The sequence below is a fragment of the Arachis ipaensis genome, chromosome B3 (genome assembly GCF_059453495.1).
Source record: "Arachis ipaensis isolate K30076 ecotype BB chromosome B3, ASM5945349v1, whole genome shotgun sequence".
Classification (NCBI taxonomy): domain Eukaryota; kingdom Viridiplantae; phylum Streptophyta; class Magnoliopsida; order Fabales; family Fabaceae; genus Arachis; species Arachis ipaensis.
This window is the reverse complement of record NC_142438.1, coordinates 136,283,724-136,302,047: the sequence shown is the minus strand read 5'-3', so window position 1 is coordinate 136,302,047 and position 18,324 is coordinate 136,283,724. Positions and strand designations below refer to the sequence as shown.

At 30.2% G+C, this 18,324-nt stretch overlaps 4 protein-coding genes across 5 annotated transcripts; 2 read left to right on the top strand and 2 right to left on the bottom strand.

The window, feature by feature from the left end:
- The first annotated feature begins 1,262 nt into the window (after positions 1-1,262).
- Positions 1,263-2,708, top strand: LOC107631404 (uncharacterized). 2 transcript variants are annotated; one of them, XM_016334836.3, is made up of 4 exons: positions 1,263-1,419; positions 1,691-1,773; positions 2,082-2,186; positions 2,280-2,708. In XM_016334836.3, the coding sequence occupies exons 2-4, from the start codon at positions 1,729-1,731 to the stop codon at positions 2,376-2,378; spliced, it is 249 nt and encodes an 82-aa protein (XP_016190322.1). In that variant the 5' UTR covers positions 1,263-1,419; positions 1,691-1,728; the 3' UTR covers positions 2,379-2,708. The 2 variants fall into 2 exon arrangements, with proteins under 2 accessions (XP_016190322.1, XP_088366273.1); XM_088510147.1 differs by having other exon boundaries at positions 1,330-1,419; positions 1,643-1,773.
- A 674-nt stretch (positions 2,709-3,382) lies between these two features.
- LOC107633812 (F-box/kelch-repeat protein At3g23880-like) lies at positions 3,383-4,504 on the bottom strand. The gene has a single exon (XM_088507589.1). It carries the CDS (start codon positions 4,502-4,504, stop codon positions 3,383-3,385), a length of 1,122 nt encoding a protein of 373 aa, XP_088363715.1.
- Positions 4,505-5,082: 578 nt separating this feature from the next.
- On the bottom strand, positions 5,083-6,331 carry LOC107631402 (CASP-like protein 2A2). The gene is made up of 3 exons (XM_016334834.3): positions 6,001-6,331; positions 5,565-5,688; positions 5,083-5,489 (listed from the first exon to the last, which is right to left on the bottom strand). Exons 1-3 carry the CDS (start codon positions 6,219-6,221, stop codon positions 5,205-5,207), a joined length of 630 nt encoding a protein of 209 aa, XP_016190320.1. The 5' UTR covers positions 6,222-6,331; the 3' UTR covers positions 5,083-5,204.
- Positions 6,332-14,545: 8,214 nt separating this feature from the next.
- Positions 14,546-15,995, top strand: LOC107631403 (uncharacterized). The gene is made up of 2 exons (XM_016334835.3): positions 14,546-15,216; positions 15,305-15,995. The coding sequence occupies exons 1-2, from the start codon at positions 14,936-14,938 to the stop codon at positions 15,633-15,635; spliced, it is 612 nt and encodes a 203-aa protein (XP_016190321.1). The 5' UTR covers positions 14,546-14,935; the 3' UTR covers positions 15,636-15,995.
- Positions 15,996-18,324: the final 2,329 nt, after the last annotated feature.

Genomic DNA, 18,324 nt, shown 5'->3' with positions numbered 1-18,324 from the left:
ATGTTAGCTAAATGATTTTTTGCTTCTTGATATTCTTTATTATAGACTTCTTGTTTATGATCTATAATATTTTTTCCAAAAAATTCTTTATATAATATCTTATCATAAGCTGTTGTTTTTGTTGCTAATTCTTCTATTATTTGGTTTTCTGTTGATGTCATATAATCTCTTATAGCTCCTTTATTATGAAACCCTATGTAATTCCAAATATTTCTTCCAGATAATTCATTAAGTTTTGGATTAGTAAAGGCTTCTAATAAGAAGGAATTCAACCAGTTTTCGAAAATTTCTTTTTCATTCTTTTTACGGTCTAAATCGAGCATTTTTTCTCCTTCCATTTCCTGGATTTTAGGAACGTATTTTGATGGTGTTTTTGTATATTTTGAATCTTTATTTATAAATCCTTTTTTAAAAGCATAATTATCAAAACCTGTTTCCCATTTAAATTGAGATTGATTATCCCTAGATGTTCCTGCTTCATTTTTTATTTGTATTGGAATTGCTGGTTCTTCGTCACTTGAATAATCTAGGATGTGTTCTTCATTTTCTATATTTTCAGAATTTACTAATTCTTCTTCTATCTGAAATCCCTGTTCCATAATATTATTTTCTTGAGCCATTTTTAATTGTTTAAAAAGCATTGTAACTTCTTCTAATTTTTCTTCAATATTCATAATTTTAGTGGTGGTTTTACTTTTAAATCTGTTATGTTGATTATATTTTGAAATTTTTCTTCTTTGGGATTTTCTTTTTCCTTATTTCTTTGAAATTTTATAGATACTAATATTTCTTCAAGCATATCTACTATAGAATTTAATTGTGGGTTAAAAGTATGATAAAGATGTGGGGAATCATTTCCATGGTAACATTTCTTAGAAATTCCGTGTGAAAAATAAGTTTTTTCAGGTTTTTGAAGTCCTTCAATAAAACTTATAGTAAAATAAAGATTTTGAGAGAAATCATTTTGTATTGATTTTAAGAATTCGGTGTCATTACAGTTAACATTAGTTAAAATCATTAATTTTTTATCTATTAATTTTGATAACTTAATTATTTCTTCTCTTAAATCTTCTAATTTACTTTTTTCCATTAGGTGACGTTTTTCTTTGTGAAGAGCTACGGTTTTAAGTGAGAAGTGTGGCTTTAGAAAGTGTGGTTTAAGTAAACAAATTTTTAAATCTGTACATATCTGTACCATATAATTTTCTTATTTATATACAGAAAAAGATAAAATATATTGCGTAGCGGCGTCCGCGCATAGCGCGGGGCTACACTAGTAAATATTACAAATGCCGCGGCGAAAAAGAAATAATAAAAAGTGATCAACACAAGATGATCTTCGTTCATCAACACATACAAACACACGGCACCCCCCTCCAAACTCTGATTTGAGTCTTCCAACTCACCGATTCGGATTTCGTAAGTCCAATTTTTCGCATCACTCCTTAAATTATAGTTTTCAGCTATACTTAGGTTTCGAAATTCCCAGATATATATACATGTTGAATTTCACTTCGGTCTATTCCAGATTTCCATCTTTGTTGGTTCTCGTTATATTCTAATCTTTGGTAGTTACAAATTTCAAAGTTTTACTCTTTTCCGATTGGTTTCATTTGGGTTGGTGCCAATTTTCTGTTTATAGTACTCCTTCAGTAGGACGGAATATAATAGTGGGGTTTCTGCATTGCAGCGTTGGTTGGTGCTTCTGATTGATTTGTTTGTGGGAAGATGCATCCTCCCTTAACGTTACACAAGCACCCAATGTGCGCTGAAGTGAGTTTATTTGCTAATCAGTTGTTATTTTTGGTAGTGTGTGTAAGATATTGTGTTGTATGTATTACTAGTATGGCTGTTGCTATGATTTGATTTGTGTTAATTTTCCGATGACATGGATAATAGCTAGTTGGTTGTAGGACTTTTGTTCCTAAACACAAGACTTCGGTTGCTTAATATGTAATGTAAGTAAATTCTTACCTGCTAGGAGAGCAAGAGAAAATTTTATGTTTTGTGTGTTGCCAGGAACCATATTTTAGGCTGTGTTGTGATAATTAACTTTTGCTAGAAATCATATTTTTGTGCAGATTATTGAGCTGTTCCAGAAGTGTCATGTGGAACACCCTGTTGGGAAATTCTTTGGTGAATGTACAGATTTGAAAATAAAGTTGGATCGCTGTTTTAGACAAGAAGTGAGCATTTCATTCATATATAAAGAAACTGACCCCTTTTTTTTTAATCTTGTTTTCCCATGGTTTCTGATGATTGTGGATATGTTCTAACAGAAAGCTCTAAAGCGAAAGGCCAACTTTGAAGAGAGCAAAAAGTTCAAGGAGCAACTTCGAGCTTTTAGGAAAGAAAATGCTGTAAGTGGCAGTCAATAGAACACATAACTTGGCACCAAGTTGGTATGATACACATTTTGCCGCTTTCAAAAGAAGAAGAATATATGGTCATATGGTGTATCAAATATTGTTTACTTGCTGTATTGATGAATCAATTTGTATGTAGCTCAATTATTTTACCTTTGACCATGAGCATAACATCTTGTTTAGATTCTACCTGAGAGTTCAAAGTTCTGTTAGGATCATGAATTGAGAATTTATAATGCCAATTCTTGGCATGATATATCTGTTGCTTATGACGATTGAGGTTGATGTATTAGTTGCCTTAAGAGCATATCTAATAGAAAGAGACATTTATCAGTTTTAAAATCTTGATGTGCAGTCATGTACTTTTGATTTGTATATATTGTTATGCAAGTGAAGACTTTTTGGCATCCAACACCATGACATAATCAAATATAGGATTTGTATAAATTTCTTAATAATTTCAAGTTCGAGATGCTTTGCTAAGTTTGAATGTCGAACCTGAAGAGTGTGAAGATTTTCTAAGGCTTGCTAATGCAGAGGTACGTTGGTGCTTTCAGTACTTGTCATTGCTTTTATATAATTATCATCTATATATTGTCTTAAACATAGTTGCTATGGTGTGCTGAAGTTTCGAGATGATTGCTACCCTATTAAACAGTGATGATTTCCTGGTTTTGTTACAATTTGCATTTAGAATTTCTAATCTTAAGAACTGTGATATTTGTGTGTGAGAGAGAGAGAGACTTTTAAAATTCTAAGTTGTCTTGGTGTGATTTTCTCCTCCTATTGAGTAACACTTGTGTGATAGACCAATGAATAGCTTTCTATAAGATGATTTTACAGAACTGTTTTTAGTATAATGCTCATAAAAATTGCTGAAAAAAAGGGAAAGCCCCATAACGCAACTAGAGTGATTAAACAAAGACGGCAAAAGCAGTAAAAGGCAAAGGGAATACGGCTTGAATTTATTACTTTGCTTACATTGGAATAAAGCAATATAAAGAAAGCCTAATGGCCTAAAGATGAATGGGTGAAAGCAAGCTTGGATAATAAACAAGTAAAGTCGTTGGACCTATTTGCTTAGACATAGGCATTCCTACGAAGTCATCGCTGAAGCTATGAATCATAGGAAAAGCTATCCTCCCATCATTTAAGTAATACAGAAATAACCCGGCGTTTTGGCCTTTCTCGAGAAGAAGAACATCATCGTCGGAGACGTAGAGGATCCGTAAAGATGCAACTCCAAAACGATTAGTGATTTGGGGGTGGTGGGGGATCATGGCGAATTGAGTCCAAGATCGGTTATTCCTAAGCCACACAGCCCAATGAGTTTTCTTATGGTCGAAGCAAACAGAGAGGCAGTTCCTCAAGACACCTATGACGGGTATTATTCTGATATTATCATCCGGATCCCTTTCTGGAAGAGACAACTCACCATAAGTTTCCCTGCCCAAATCAAGGTAAAGTATTACGGACCCCCTAGGCCGAGAAACCAACCAGTTAAAAGTGCCGCTCACAAATAACCCCTTAAGCTCAGTGACGCTGTAAATTAATGAGCCACCTAGAATTCTGTTCCAATGATTCACACCAAACGTGAAAATCTTGCTCACAAGTGCACCGTATTCATTCTTCACAACCGCAAGAAACTTGTACTTGCCATTGACGTGATCATAGCCAAAGCCGCACGACATGATAGGTGCACTCGTTTGCCGCCATTTCGATGTGAACCCCGTACAGGGGTTCCACAACATAACACGAGATTTGGAAACCGTATCGAACAAACACAACAAGCCGTGGCAGGAACCAACAATATCGTAGCAGCTAACCACTTTAGCAGCAGGCGATGATGGATTATGGAACAGAGAGTGTAAGGGCAAAAATCCAATTCTTCTTAGGTGGGAGAACTGGCTTGCATAGGCTATTCGTGCGTCCGAGGCTAGCAGACCTGCAGTTGAGCGCTTAAGGTGCTCTCTGGCGAATTCGGGGCTGGATATTAGGGTTCTCCATGATCTGCACACTCTCTTTAAATGAACCAGACCCGTCGCTGGAACACGCCACAGGATTTCCAGTACCAGGTTCCCCGGAAGCCTTTCGCTCGAACAACCTACCAATTCCACCCACTTATCGCTCATTCTCATCGCCTTCCCCTTATTAGGGTTTCTCACAAACTAGTGCAACTGCAACATTCCGCACTTGAATTCACATCTATACATAATAGAAACGGAAATTTTTCAAATGTACTGTCACATCGGTATATTAGTTGATCTTAATTATATATATTATATATATTTTTTATAATTAAGATCAACGATTAAAAATAACTAAAACACCGTACACTTAAAAATTTTTCAATAAAAACAAAGCCCATAACCCGCAACTTCTCTCTTTTTTTTTTTTTACTTTGACATTTTCATAAAATTTTTATTTTTCTCTAAAAGATAAAACAAAAAAAATTCAGAAAATCTTCTCAAGCAAGCATTCAGCTCGATCCAACTCGGTATGGCGCTCACAGATAGCAGTCAATGTATTGGCATGGATGTCTGCAATGAGGTGCAGACAATTTCCTTCTCTGATAGGTTTTTTTTTTTTAATATAAGGTGAAAAAGTCTTCCCTTAGTTTGCACTATTGGTATGAATATGAATTTTAGGACAAATTGAATGTTTGAACCATATCGAATTAATCAAGAATAGAGTTATATAAGATTTGATAATAACTTTTGATTGTTATAAGAGCTGGAAAACTTCATAAAGTATGACCCAAGTTATTTGCTTATTGACTGGCACATTCTAGATTTGTAGCACATACTCGATACTACATGAAATAACGAAATTAATTGACTAATTGGGCGAGGCATGGAAAGCCACAATGTGAATGGCAGTAATGGGGCTCCTTATAGGTGGCGCATCATAGTTGGTGAATAGTTTGTAGGAAGACATGAGTGACAGCAACACATAGCAACCTACAGAAGCATATGTGATGGCTATGGATGCTGTGAGCTTGTGACAGAATCTACCAAAAGAGCCACATGCAGAGCTCCATGTTGTTGCAGCGCCTCCATACTCGGCCAGGTACAGCACCTCTGTTGACATGGCTCCACCCACCACAATCATGTATGTTACCACCTGTTTAATTCAAAACATAATTCATTTGTATAACATAATCACAAGAACAAGAACAAAAGCAAAAAGTGGACCTACCTGGTCAAGGAAGAAGAAAGTCCAAGCACGAGATATAGTGGAATAATGGCGAGGCATAGCAGCAATGAATAGTGCTGAAAGCAGTGAGTAACCTGCACATATGCCATTCACATTCACCAAATACCTGCAAAATTCAACACATTCAGATCTCAACAATTATGATATATGTAAGTGTTTTCTTCCTATATTTTTTAGGCGCGCGAATTCTAGTATTATTATTATGCTACAATGACTACAGAAATTATATAAATGTTAAAATTAAAATTACATTTATTTTATATTTTAGTTATATTTTTTTTTTAAGAAACACTTTTTAAAAATATTATTTAACAATAAAAAATAAATATTTTAATTTTATCAATATTTTTTAAAATATCATAACCACCTTAGTCACTCGTAGAATCACCCTGTTTTTCGTGATGCTGTAAGTGTGTACCTGAAAGCTGCAATATCAGTGTAGGCGACGGATCCATATTCATTTTGTTGAGAGTTTTTAAGCATAAGGAGTAATGCAGAGACGCATAGAGGAATGGAAAGAAGACGGAGGCAGGTCTCAGAAGCACGCATGGTGGTGGAGTTGCATGCTACCTCTTCGTCCCTGCTAGATACTCCTCCCATTCCCATAGGAGATGCTGCTGCATTTTCTTTCTTCTCCATCTCTGCTCTACTATTTCTTGTGCTTGGTTATACCCTTATGAATTATATATGATAAATTATTTAGTTTGGGTGAGTTATAATAACACTATACTTCTGTCACACCTTCATATATATCCATGAATCCATCCATATACCATACCAAATACTACTGAGCCTAGTCAGGGGGTAGCAATGTATAGTAGGCACGCAAGTTATTACACAGTAAAATAACTTTCACAAAAAATTAGCTAAGGGTATTTTATTTGTTTGTGTTTTTTTGGTAGGAATTTCGGCTATTCGCCTACTAAAAGTAATCACGTCAATTGAGCTGAAAATAAGATTATTATTTGTGGCTGAATTATTTTTTGGGTTTTGTTGAGTAGACAATGAAAATTTTGAATAATGCTGAATAATGTGATGATTTTTCAGCCCACTAAGAATTAAAAAAAAACACCCTAAATCAAGTTAAAAAAAAAATCATTTTAACTCTACCATTGGAAATTTTAACTATTCCCTCCTTTTTAACTCTAATTACACTTCTTTCTAATCCAAATCCCCTCCCCACTATCTATCTCCTGCCGTCACCAACCTCGAATGCTGTATTAAGAATAAATATCTCATTTACATTAAAAATAAATATCTCATTTATATGAAGAACAAACATCCCATTTACATTAATAATGAACATCTCATTTGCATGAAAAATAAACATCCACATGCGTATATAAAGCTTTCCACTACATACATTCTCACTGCATTTCTAGCATGTTGTTCATACTGTGCGGCATTGTAAGGTTCATGGCGAAGATGACGGAGGAAGAAGAGAAGGAAGAAGCGAGAACTGCCATAAAACCTTGCGGTTGAAGCCGCGGAAGGCGAGAACGGAATGGAGATTCTGCATGGCTTTGAACAATGCGTTGGCATCGAGGTAGTTGTCGTTGTTGTCAACGGTGGTGGTGAACTGCAACAGTAAAGGCATGACTGCGGGGTGCACGGTTGTCACGCGGATGGACAACGCAAAAGATGATGCACGGAGTGATCGGACGTTCGCGGAGATGTTTTGGCGGTGTCTATGGGCGGATGGAGGCGTTGGCTGGAGGCTGGGTGTCATCGGAGAGAGGGAAGTGAAGCAGCGCTTGGGGGTGCCTCTGCAGACCAAAAATGGCAAATGGAGGAAGGAGGTTAATTTTAAAGAAAAGTATATATTATTTGCCAATTTATTGCCAATAATAATTAATATTAAAGACATCTCCACTAGAAAACACATATATCAAGAAACATATTCAGGAAATATATCACACAAAGACACTTCCATTAGATATAACCATAAAAAAGATATTTTCATTGAAAAGTATATGTAATCAAGAGGTTATCAGCCAAAAACTAAACAAAATCACATTAATTTATATTAATAATTAATTAATTTTAAAGTTTCTAAATTCAAAATTTAAAAAATTTAAAATTGATTAGGTAAACCTAATTAAAACCTATAAAAACCTTCATCTTCTCTCTCACATTAACTTATCCACCTCCAACAATCACACTCTCTTTCACCGTCACACCGTCAGGCCCTCTCCGCCTCCCCACTGCGACCCACTCATCTTCTATCACTGACATCTGGCTCGTCGAATTTGCCACCGTCGACAAGAACCGCTTCCCTTTCGTGAACCAAATGTATTACCGGAGCCGCCATTGCAGTTGGAGTTGAACTTGAGCTCGATCCCTAAGGCGGCGGCGATTTCGAGGGCGGGGGGACAACCTGAGAAGCCATGGAGGCGGTGGCGGGCGTGGAGGGAGGAGGCAACGGAGGAACTGTTGTGTGCATATGATTCCTTTTGGCCATCATAATTTATACTCGTATACTTAACTGCATCTCATGGTAGGTGAGGATACTGTGTGTGTGTAATTGTACATAAGTTTAAGGGAGTTTTCATTCATCTATCTGCATGCATATGATCATATTCCTTTCTCACCTTAGATGGGTGGGGTTCCCTTTGATGAGATTTGTTATTAGGTGTCCTAATTGATTTTTAAATATTCACATTGATGACCAGTTGTCAGATTTTTTCCCTAAAATGTTGCTTATCTCATTTTTCTGTGATTTCTGATGCTTGGCTTTTCCCCACTCCCAATTCAGATGTATAAAGGGCAAACCAACCATTGAAAAATACTATGATTTATATATAGAAGCGGAGACATACAGCAACCAGATATAAGAGGCAATAATGCAATTTCCTAATACACAAAAATATAAAAAAAAATATTCATTTAATATGAAAAAAAAATATTCTAATACTTAATAAAAGAAATATCCAGTTATATTTTAGCAAAAATAATTAAATATCTATAAAATTTAAAAAAAATATAAAATTTTTAAAGAAATAAAAACATTCACATTTGTAATACAAAAAAATTCAGAAAATATATAAAAGAACATCCATTTAGTATGAAAAAGAAACATTCTGATACTTAGTAGAAGAAACATTCATATATATTAACTCGTAGAGATTTTGGATTCACCCAAACGTATTTGGCTGATTTTTTGCTAATACCCTTTTGGTTCCCTAGCATTACTCTATTTTTATTAGACACATCCACAAAAATATTTTCATTAAACACAATCATAAGCAAGAGTTGGCAGAAGTTGGTAGAATCTTTATTGGTTAGATAGCGAAATTGTAAATTTAAATTGGATGTAACTGCTAATTTTTATTTATTAAATTTTAAAATTTAAAATTAAAAATAATTAATTAATAATTTGATTTATAATTTTAATTTTTTTATTCTATTATTCATATTGTTTACTCGTTTTATTGTCTATTTATATTTTTTTATTTTTTTTCTGTTTTCTAATTATATATATAAAGATTAGATTAAAATGCATGAGTTTTATAATATTAAAATATAAAAATGAAAAAATTTTAAAAATTCTCAAAATGACTAAAGATTGGAAATTGAATGGAGTAAAACCTTACAAGACACCTTACTAGGACAAGCAATAATAAGTTACAATTATAGCATTTCTAACCGGTTGCCAGGTTGGCGAGGGGGTAGATAGCACTTATGGTGATTCTACTAGTTTCCACAACCAAACATTTCCAACGAAATTTAATAAACGTTTTTTCAGCCATATAGTACTATAATATCCCTTCCATTCATAAATACATGTCACTTTTAAAATAAAGATAAGAAGTCAACAAAAAGAATAAAAATAAGTGAAGGTTTTCGCGGTGCGATTTTGATTAATTTTAAAAGAAAAATCAATTTGATCTAAAGCATATAATTTAGAAAACATCTTTGTATCCAAGTATTTTTTTCGATTTTATAAATTAAAATAATAAACAAAGGTTGGTGGTAATTTGAAATATTCAAGACAATATTGGCAACCCTTTGAAGTTTCAAAGCAAACGAAAGATGGTTGAAGGCATAAACATGAATTTCATCATACATCATCCATGATAGTGACAAGTCTTGATCCAATTAGTTTCCTAGATAGTACGCACAATATTATTAATACATATTGTTTTTGAATCCATATCCATGTGTATGTTATGTCCACGTTGCTCATTCCACCTCACCCCCTAAACATTAATGCTCTTCTTACATATCAAAGACCCGTCATGGGTTATGCGTAGATGGATAAGTATTGGCCAAAGCTTGTGGACCAAATTGAATACCTAAACCTAATGCATGCTCAAAATAATGCTGACTTGTTCAGCTCCTAGTCCTAGTAAAGTATACATATACACTCTTAATACATATTGCTCCATATTAATTTGTATATTTTATATACTCATATATATAGTTAAGTTTGACCTTCTTTTACTCTCTCAGTTCATTATATTAGTAATTACAAGCTTTAATTCTCCCTTATTAATAGGTACGCTTTTTCTATCATCTTTGAAATTAGATGTTAGTGAAAACTCAAATATAATTAATTTTATATAAAGTTAATAATTAAAAATTATTAAATAATTTGATAAATTTATTTAAATTATTATTTAACGTTGTTTAGTTATTACTCTCACATGAAAATTAACTATACATAAATATCTATTTATGAGTATTACAATTTTACAATATTAATTTTAAAATTTAACCATTTTTTAAAGAAATAAATTTTTTTTTTCATATTGCAATTACTAGATAGCAATAATCACATCGACCACTATCATTTAAAAATAAAAAGTATTAAGTATGTATATAAAAATTATTGAAAATTCTGAGACCTCCTCTTTCCTAAATCCGTCCCTGGCAACCGCCCCCCTAATGTCGCGTTTTGGAATATTTATAGTATAAGCATCTTAGATTAAATTATAGATTATATAAAATATATATTTAGAATTCGAAAATTCAACCGACCACATACATGCATCATGTATGAGGCATGTGTAGATGGGCTTGACTAAACATACATGGTGCACTAATTAAGCACCGCCACGATTAACGACCAAAGTATATCCTCTTTACTTTTTTTAACATTTGAAAAAATATAGTGTGATCTCTCACTATTAATTTTATAAATAGGGTTAAAATTAAATATAAAAAAAATAAAAAATCACAATTAACATCATCTAATTTTTTTTTTTTTTTTATAGAGAGAATCCACTCCATATGATACATACCAATCACAATAATTGAGGTAAAATATTATTTTGGATCGGAATAGATTATTTTATATAATTTTGAGTTAGCGTAAAATTGTTCGCACAATTATTTAACTTCTTATATTTTTTAATAATAATCATTAACATGATAAATATAAAAGTAGTTAGTTTTATTAATGTAATAATATGTGGGTGGAATGTAAATAAAAAATATGTATACAATGACACTAAAATCAAATAAAATTACAATTTTATATGTGTCAACTTGCACTATTATATATATTTTTTTAAATTGTGACTATTTTTATCATTGCCAACGACGAGGTAAAATAAAATATAGAATTCTACTAACATGCGTCTTAAAAATCAAGGAATGCATTGTAATAATCTATGCCGAAAATCATCAATACATAATCATTTTCAGCAGATTTGTCCACCAAGCTAAGAAATACTATTTATTTTCTTGTGGTGTATGAATATGCATGACGTAAATGTGATGACCATCATGTACATAAGAGAACTTGGCTCAAACGAAAATATAAATTATGGTAGCAACAATATATAAAATCTACCAAATAATGCAATGGGATATATAGGTGTTTTGAGTTTATCAAATGGCAGGAAAAGCGAGGACATTTCAAATCATATAAGCAAGCCATATCCACCGAAAACAAAAAGGGTAATGAAAAACATTTGAAAGGAAACATTTCATTCCTATCATGGTTTTTATTTATCATAGATTTTAAAAGAGAAAAAAGGTCTATGCAAAATCAAACAAATCCAAAAAGAGACTTTTGTTTGAGAGAAAGTGTTAGAGATATAACTATTAATGTTACCTTCTCCCATTAATTTTGGGAGAGACTAATATTTGTGGGTATTAATAACAAAATTAAAAAAATATAATACAATTTAATTTAAAAAATATAACTTCATAACTTATTTATTAATAAATATAACATGTAATTAAAATATAATATAAAATTATGTTTATCTATATTATTTCAAGACCAAACTGTTTTAAACATATAAATTTTTTCGTGTATTGTTAATCGTACTTTTATAATAATATGCGGAAATAAATTTTATATTAATAAAAATTAATAATGAGTCGAATTCTAGTTTTAAGTTTTTATATAACTAGAATCAGAATTACGTTATAATAATTCACCAAAAAAAGAATTACGTTATAATTTTATGTATATATTATGGAGATTTAGCGGATTTTTTGCTATGAAAATGTCTCGTCCATTTATATATAGAGGAGTATTAAGAATTAGCAAATTTTGTAATTTATAATCATTAATTAATTATTATTAATATTTTTAATGATATAAAATTATATTTAACAATACAAAATTATTTATTTTTTTTATAATTAAATATTGATCAAATTTAAATAAAAATACTGACCCTAAACTTTCTCCTACGATCTTCATTTATTCGTTAAACGGGTCTCATCTTTACGGTGACTTGATGAACTTTTATTTTCGTCTCCATGATAAATAATTCTTGGACATATTTGTTTCCAGTTTTTTTTTTTTTTACTCATTTCTAACACCTCCCATGTAAAGATGGAAAAATTGCGTACTAAAAGAGAGAGATGTAAAAGCGACATGCATTTTGTTAAAGTGCATATGCAAAATTAATTAATTAATTAAACTAGATATAATGTGAACATAAGAAGGGATGACGAGAAGGATAAGTGTGGTTAAACTTTTAAAGTAGTATAGGTGGCAAAAGAATAGAGGAGAGTGGAGAGGACAATGGAACAAAAAGGGTATAGGATGGGGCCAAATTGCGCCCAAAAGTAGGATTAGTCATCACATAAAACCATGGGTGTTTAAATTCATATCACAACATCATATGTGTCCACTAAAATTAATTTTTTTTATAGTATTTTCTAATTTAATAGGTCAATAACTAATTTATTATAAATTTAAACTTATTTAATAATTTATTATTAATTAATGAATTACTATATATACAAGATAAAATTCGAACCTTAACATTTATTTAGATTGATGATTCGATTAATCCAAATTAATTTATACACTAAAATTAATTATTGATATATCTGTTATAACTTAACCACATGTTATAGATCGGCTTTTAATATTGTAAGATTAGTAATCAATGACAATATTAAAACTATATCAAAAGTTCAAAACGAACTGAAATATTTTCGCTCCTCATTAATATGAATCAAACGCATAATTGGCTATAGACATCCACTCCGAATATAAAGAGAATTAAGAAAATGTTTTAACATATGAGATATACATAATTTATTATTCACTCACTAATTCAAATGTCAAAGTATTTTTTGTAGGTATTTATCTCTTTGTTTTTTTTTGGTATCGATATATAATCCTTTTTGACAAAAAATAAAAAGACAAGACTAGCCATACTCTAATTACTCCACAGTCAAATCTCAAAAAACAATCACGTACACTATGTTTGTTTGAAGAGAAAAAGAAAAGAGGAAGAAAAATGATCATTTTTCATTGTTTGGTTATGAAGAGAAATTGGAGAGGAAAGAAAAAGGAGGGAAAACTTTTTTTCTCTCACAACTTCCAATATTACTCTTTCACTTTTTTCAATGTATTTTATAATTCAAAGATAAAATTATTTTTTTATAATATTTTTTTCTTCTTATTTTTCTTTCATCCAAACACATATAAAGAAAATAAAAATCCACTCAATTTCTTTCTTTTCTTTTCTTTCCTTTCTATTTCTTTCCTTCCAACCAAACATAGCCTAAAGTTAATTATTAATATAAAATATATATTACAATATAAATATATATTAAAAATAAAATTAAAAACATATAATAATTTTTATTTTAAATTAATAGAGTGAGCGCCGCACAAACCCCATTTGATCGCCACTTACAATTCAACTTGCAACATCATTGTAAATTTAGTACTAACAATTTTTCCCAGTCCATGTCACCATTCAATTCGACCTTATCCATGGTTCTTGGGAGCTTCACTCTCCACGCGCTCCTCTATTGCCCTCATGACCTCACCTCTTCTTCATTAGTCCTTCCCCAAAAATTGTTTTCTGTTTTTTCTTTTTCTTTTGGCTCATTACACTCCACAAATTACATATCTATTATGATATAGATACTAGATAGGCCTTAGCTAAGGATGGTCTAAGTTATCCATTGAAAATATTTCATAAATAAAAATATATAAATTTAAATTTTTAATATTTTTATTATGTATTTAATAGAATAAAATATTAAAAAATTCTATTAATAATCTTAATATATATATATGTACTTTAAGAATATATATTTACTTTCTTTTTGTATTCATATTTCATTGTTACTTTGAATGTCACTCTTTTATAAACATAATATAATATACTAAAAATCACAAACATTAACAATATTTAAAGTATATGCACTATAAAAAGAGAGAAAATACAACATAAATATTTGTGTGCATATACATAAAATATTTTGTAACTAATGAAACAATTTGTATGATGAACAAAAATTAAGATAACAAGTCACTTGTATTGTTGTATAGAAAGGTATGCTGATTGAAAAAGTCTCCTTTTTTCATGCCCATAGATTTTAAAATTTTGGTGCGAGACTGTGAGCCATTTAAAAAAAAAAAGAAAAAGAAAGAATGTTTAGAAAAATGTAAGGAAATAGTAGGGTCACGCGGCATTGAAACGTGTTTAGCTTTGGATCCCACAATAAATGGTAAAGTGCTATATTTAGCTCATGTTGAAGGAAACAAAGATAGGGTGGGTTTTGAATGCATGTTGGGAGGGACAACAAAAATCAATTTCGGATAGGCTCGAATCTCACTGTTTCTTTTCCATTAAGATTAAGAATATTTATATACCAAACAATAGAGACCAGTTGGACTAGGATAAATGGATAGGAAGAGAGAGAGAGAACAGAAAATTGCATTAATCTTATCCACCATTTTAAAAAGCAAGCTGTCTCTTATAAAAGGTCATCCATATCTTCCAAATCTTCCATTCCATTTATATACCACTGCACCCATTCAATTTGTAAAGTGAGTTATTGCTTCTAGAGAGTAGTTCTAGTTGATTGGTTTATGAGAAGAATAGAAAAAGGGTGTTTGAATCACAAGAGATACAAGATATATGGAGCAGCAACTGAAGAAGAATAACAACACCAACATGGTTGAAGGAAAGAAGAAAATAGCAGGACTAGTTCATGAGGATGATGATTTCTTTTCTCATTCTTCATCTTCTGTGTCTTGTTCTAATTCTTCTTCAACTTCAATTGGTTCTGATGATTCTTTTGAAGAAGTAACATCATCTCCTTCTTCTTCTTCTTCTTCATCCTCATCAATTGATCATCAGCTTGCACATGATGATCCTTTGAGTGACATGTCTTCTCTCTTCCAAAAACTTCCCATCAAGTAAGCTTCTTTTTCTACCCCATCTAATAATCTCTAGTTCTATTTCTAAAGAAAAATATTAACGATGTTATACATGTATGTATTATAGGAGGGGGTTATCAAGATACTACGAAGGGAAGTCACAGTCATTCACATCATTAGCAAATGTGAGGAGCTTAGAGGATCTTGCAAAGGCAGAGAACCCTTACAACAAGAGATTGAAGTATTCAAGGAGCTATGGAGGAGCCTTAGGTGCATATGAGAGGCACAATACTAACAATAGTATTAAGAGAGGGATGCATTCAAATTCAAGGCGTTCATGTTCTTCATTGATGACTGCAAGAAGGGGAAGCTCTAATAACTTGCCTCCAATTCCATCACCACATCATAGATCTACCAATACAAGCACCATCCCAAGTCAAACCGTCTTGTTTGCTTGAAACTTGAGACAATTGTTTAAGGCCTTATTCAATTAAAACTTTAGAAATTTATTTTATGTCATGTGATGATACTGTTTTTTTGGTTCGTTAATGAGAAGATCATGATGTTGTTGTGATATTATGATGTAGATTTCGTTACTCCATTCAATGAAAAATGTTGGAGACAGAAAAAATTTCTTTCTTGTTGCTTTTGGTCGAGTGGATTGGACCATCCAGAACGAGTTAGTTAATAGAACCCAGATTAGCATAGCCCAAATTTGTATCCATGAGCTTAAGGTTTGCAAATTTGATACCGTTAAAACAAACCTCTTTTGACCAAAAAAATAGAAACTTGAAATTTGAAGTTAATATTTTGATCTAGTTTTTTCTAAATACATTCTAAAATATTTCTAGAACTAATTCAATTCTTTTTTTTTTTTTTTGTTACTTTACATAGAATACCAATGAAAACATAACATAACTAGCATTGCCATTTGTCTTCATTTTTTTTTTCTGAATGAATGGAAAAATTTGATGATAATAGCAGTTAAAATCTGATGATAGCCATATTCAGGTTTTTTTATTGAAATAAATATATAAAAATATTAGTTATCAAAATATACATCTTTTTAAAAAGTTTTTAAAAAATGCAGACCTATTATTCACTCAAAACGTCCGTGAAATAGATTTTGATATCATTTTAACATACTGTGTTCACAAAATAGACGAATTCACTTTTGGCGTATGTAAAATAAGTTCACATACATGAAATGGTCATTTCCCTCTAATTCCCGCGAAATAAGTTTAAGTCACTACTTTTAACGATTTATTATGCTTTCACACATATTATGATATCGAACAATTGTTGCTGAAAAATTATTTTACAGTAGGGACAATAATTGGTCTTTCAATAAACTAAAGATTAACCTGTTATAAATTTAAGTTTTATTTAAGAGTCTGTAATTGGTCAATAAATTATTACATATATGAAATAAAATTCGAACTCTCAACACTTACTTAAACGGACGATTAAGTTGTTTATTCGACCAACTCAAATTGATTTAGATATATTTAAAATTTTAAATTAGAATTATTTATACATGTTGATAAAACTAGAAATATACACACAATCACTTATTATAGTATTTAAAATAATAAAAAAATAATTTCACATAAACAGCATAATATTCAAAATAATAAAAAAATATTTTATAATGATTTTCATTTTATTTTTAACATGACAATATTATTTATATATATTTTTTAAATTATTATTTTATTTGTTATTATCTCATATTTAACTGTTAAATCTACTTGTTATAGTCTTTATGGTATAAATAAAATTTTTAACTAAAGTAATTATTATAATTAAAATCATTTTAATAATGAATATTAATATAGTATATTAATATGTACATGATATATTTTTTATATTAAATAATTTTTTTAAAAATACTAATAATTTAAGCTGCATTTAATTAGAAAATTAAATTTTAATTTAATTATTAACTAATTAACTTATATAAAGAAAATTATTGCTATTTTTTATTTTATTTATTTATTTATTTATTATTATAATAATTCAAATTTAATAATATAATTATTATTATATGTTAATTTTAACAAAAAAATTTAACATAAAACACAAAAAAATCATTTATATTTTATTTTAGGATAAATATAATATAATAAAAGATAAATATATATAAGTGATATAACCGTTATACATCGGTTACGAGTTATAGCTCGGTGGACCTTCTTGTAATCGGCGCATTAACTTTGCCGACTTTATGGCAATAAAACCTTTGATCGGTTACATAAAAAACGATTAATTCAGATCCAAACGGTCATTATTGTTTCTTAGTTATAAAAGGAAGCAATCAGAGTTTGTGAAGGTAAGTGTGTTCGTTCTAAAATAAAAAGACTCTCCTCGGATAATTATCCTTAACTGAATTGAGCGTTAAAGTGCTTTTTGCAGGTACTCCTTCATCATTTTTATTTGGTGGCTGAGGTTCATCGTGACACATCGAGAAGGTCGGCAAGCAACCCCAAAAGGACGAGTTATAATTCGGCCATATTTAGGCAAGAACAATAAGTATTAGTATTTTTTTAAAAAATTTGCAAGAACAAATGCTTTCTCTTTTTTGCATGTGGGTTCATCCCTAACCGTTTTATATTTAACTAAATTAAAACTTGTATGATACGCAGACAGCTAAATTAATTATATTGTATAGTATAAATTTAAAATATTATATATATTACTTAAGAATATATTAGATCATATGTAAATTAATATTAAACTTAGAAGTTAATTTATAAAAAATATTGTACAATACATTTATGTGAGAGGGAGAAAGAGAAAGAGATGGAAGTATGAAATTATGTGAGAGGAGATAAAAAAATGTGTGAAATAAATATTAATTTATATAGTAACTATAAAAATGAGTAATGAGTATAAAAAGAGAAGAAAAGAAATTAGATTTTAATTAAATTTATACATATATATTATAAAGAATCAATATTAATATTAAAAGTAATAGTATAACCTGTATAAAGATAAAGGATAAAAAAATATAAAAAATTAAGATTAAAAAAAATTATAATATTATATAAAAATAAATTATTATAAAAAAATAAAAATATAATAAAAATTTTATGGTACAATACAAAGATAAAAAATTATGTTCAAATTGTATGAATTAACTACTTA

Bases quoted from the DNA above. Each gene is read 5' to 3' on its own strand.
- LOC107631404 (XM_016334836.3), top strand. From the start codon at position 1,729: ATGCATCCTCCCTTAACGTTACACAAGCACCCAATGTGCGCTGAA. The intron at 1,774-2,081 runs GTGAGTTTATTT...ATTTTTGTGCAG, and splicing joins AGCACCCAATGTGCGCTGAA to ATTATTGAGCTGTTCCAGAA. The intron at 2,187-2,279 runs GTGAGCATTTCA...ATGTTCTAACAG, and splicing joins ATCGCTGTTTTAGACAAGAA to AAAGCTCTAAAGCGAAAGGC.
- LOC107633812 (XM_088507589.1), bottom strand. From the start codon at position 4,504: ATGAGAATGAGCGATAAGTGGGTGGAATTGGTAGGTTGTTCGAGCGAA.
- LOC107631402 (XM_016334834.3), bottom strand. From the start codon at position 6,221: ATGGAGAAGAAAGAAAATGCAGCAGCATCTCCTATGGGAATGGGAGGA. The intron at 5,689-6,000 runs GTACACACTTAC...TGAATTTTGCAG, and splicing joins ACTGATATTGCAGCTTTCAG to GTATTTGGTGAATGTGAATG. The intron at 5,490-5,564 runs GTAGGTCCACTT...TGAATTAAACAG, and splicing joins CTTTCTTCTTCCTTGACCAG to GTGGTAACATACATGATTGT.
- LOC107631403 (XM_016334835.3), top strand. From the start codon at position 14,936: ATGGAGCAGCAACTGAAGAAGAATAACAACACCAACATGGTTGAAGGA. The intron at 15,217-15,304 runs GTAAGCTTCTTT...TATGTATTATAG, and splicing joins TTCCAAAAACTTCCCATCAA to GAGGGGGTTATCAAGATACT.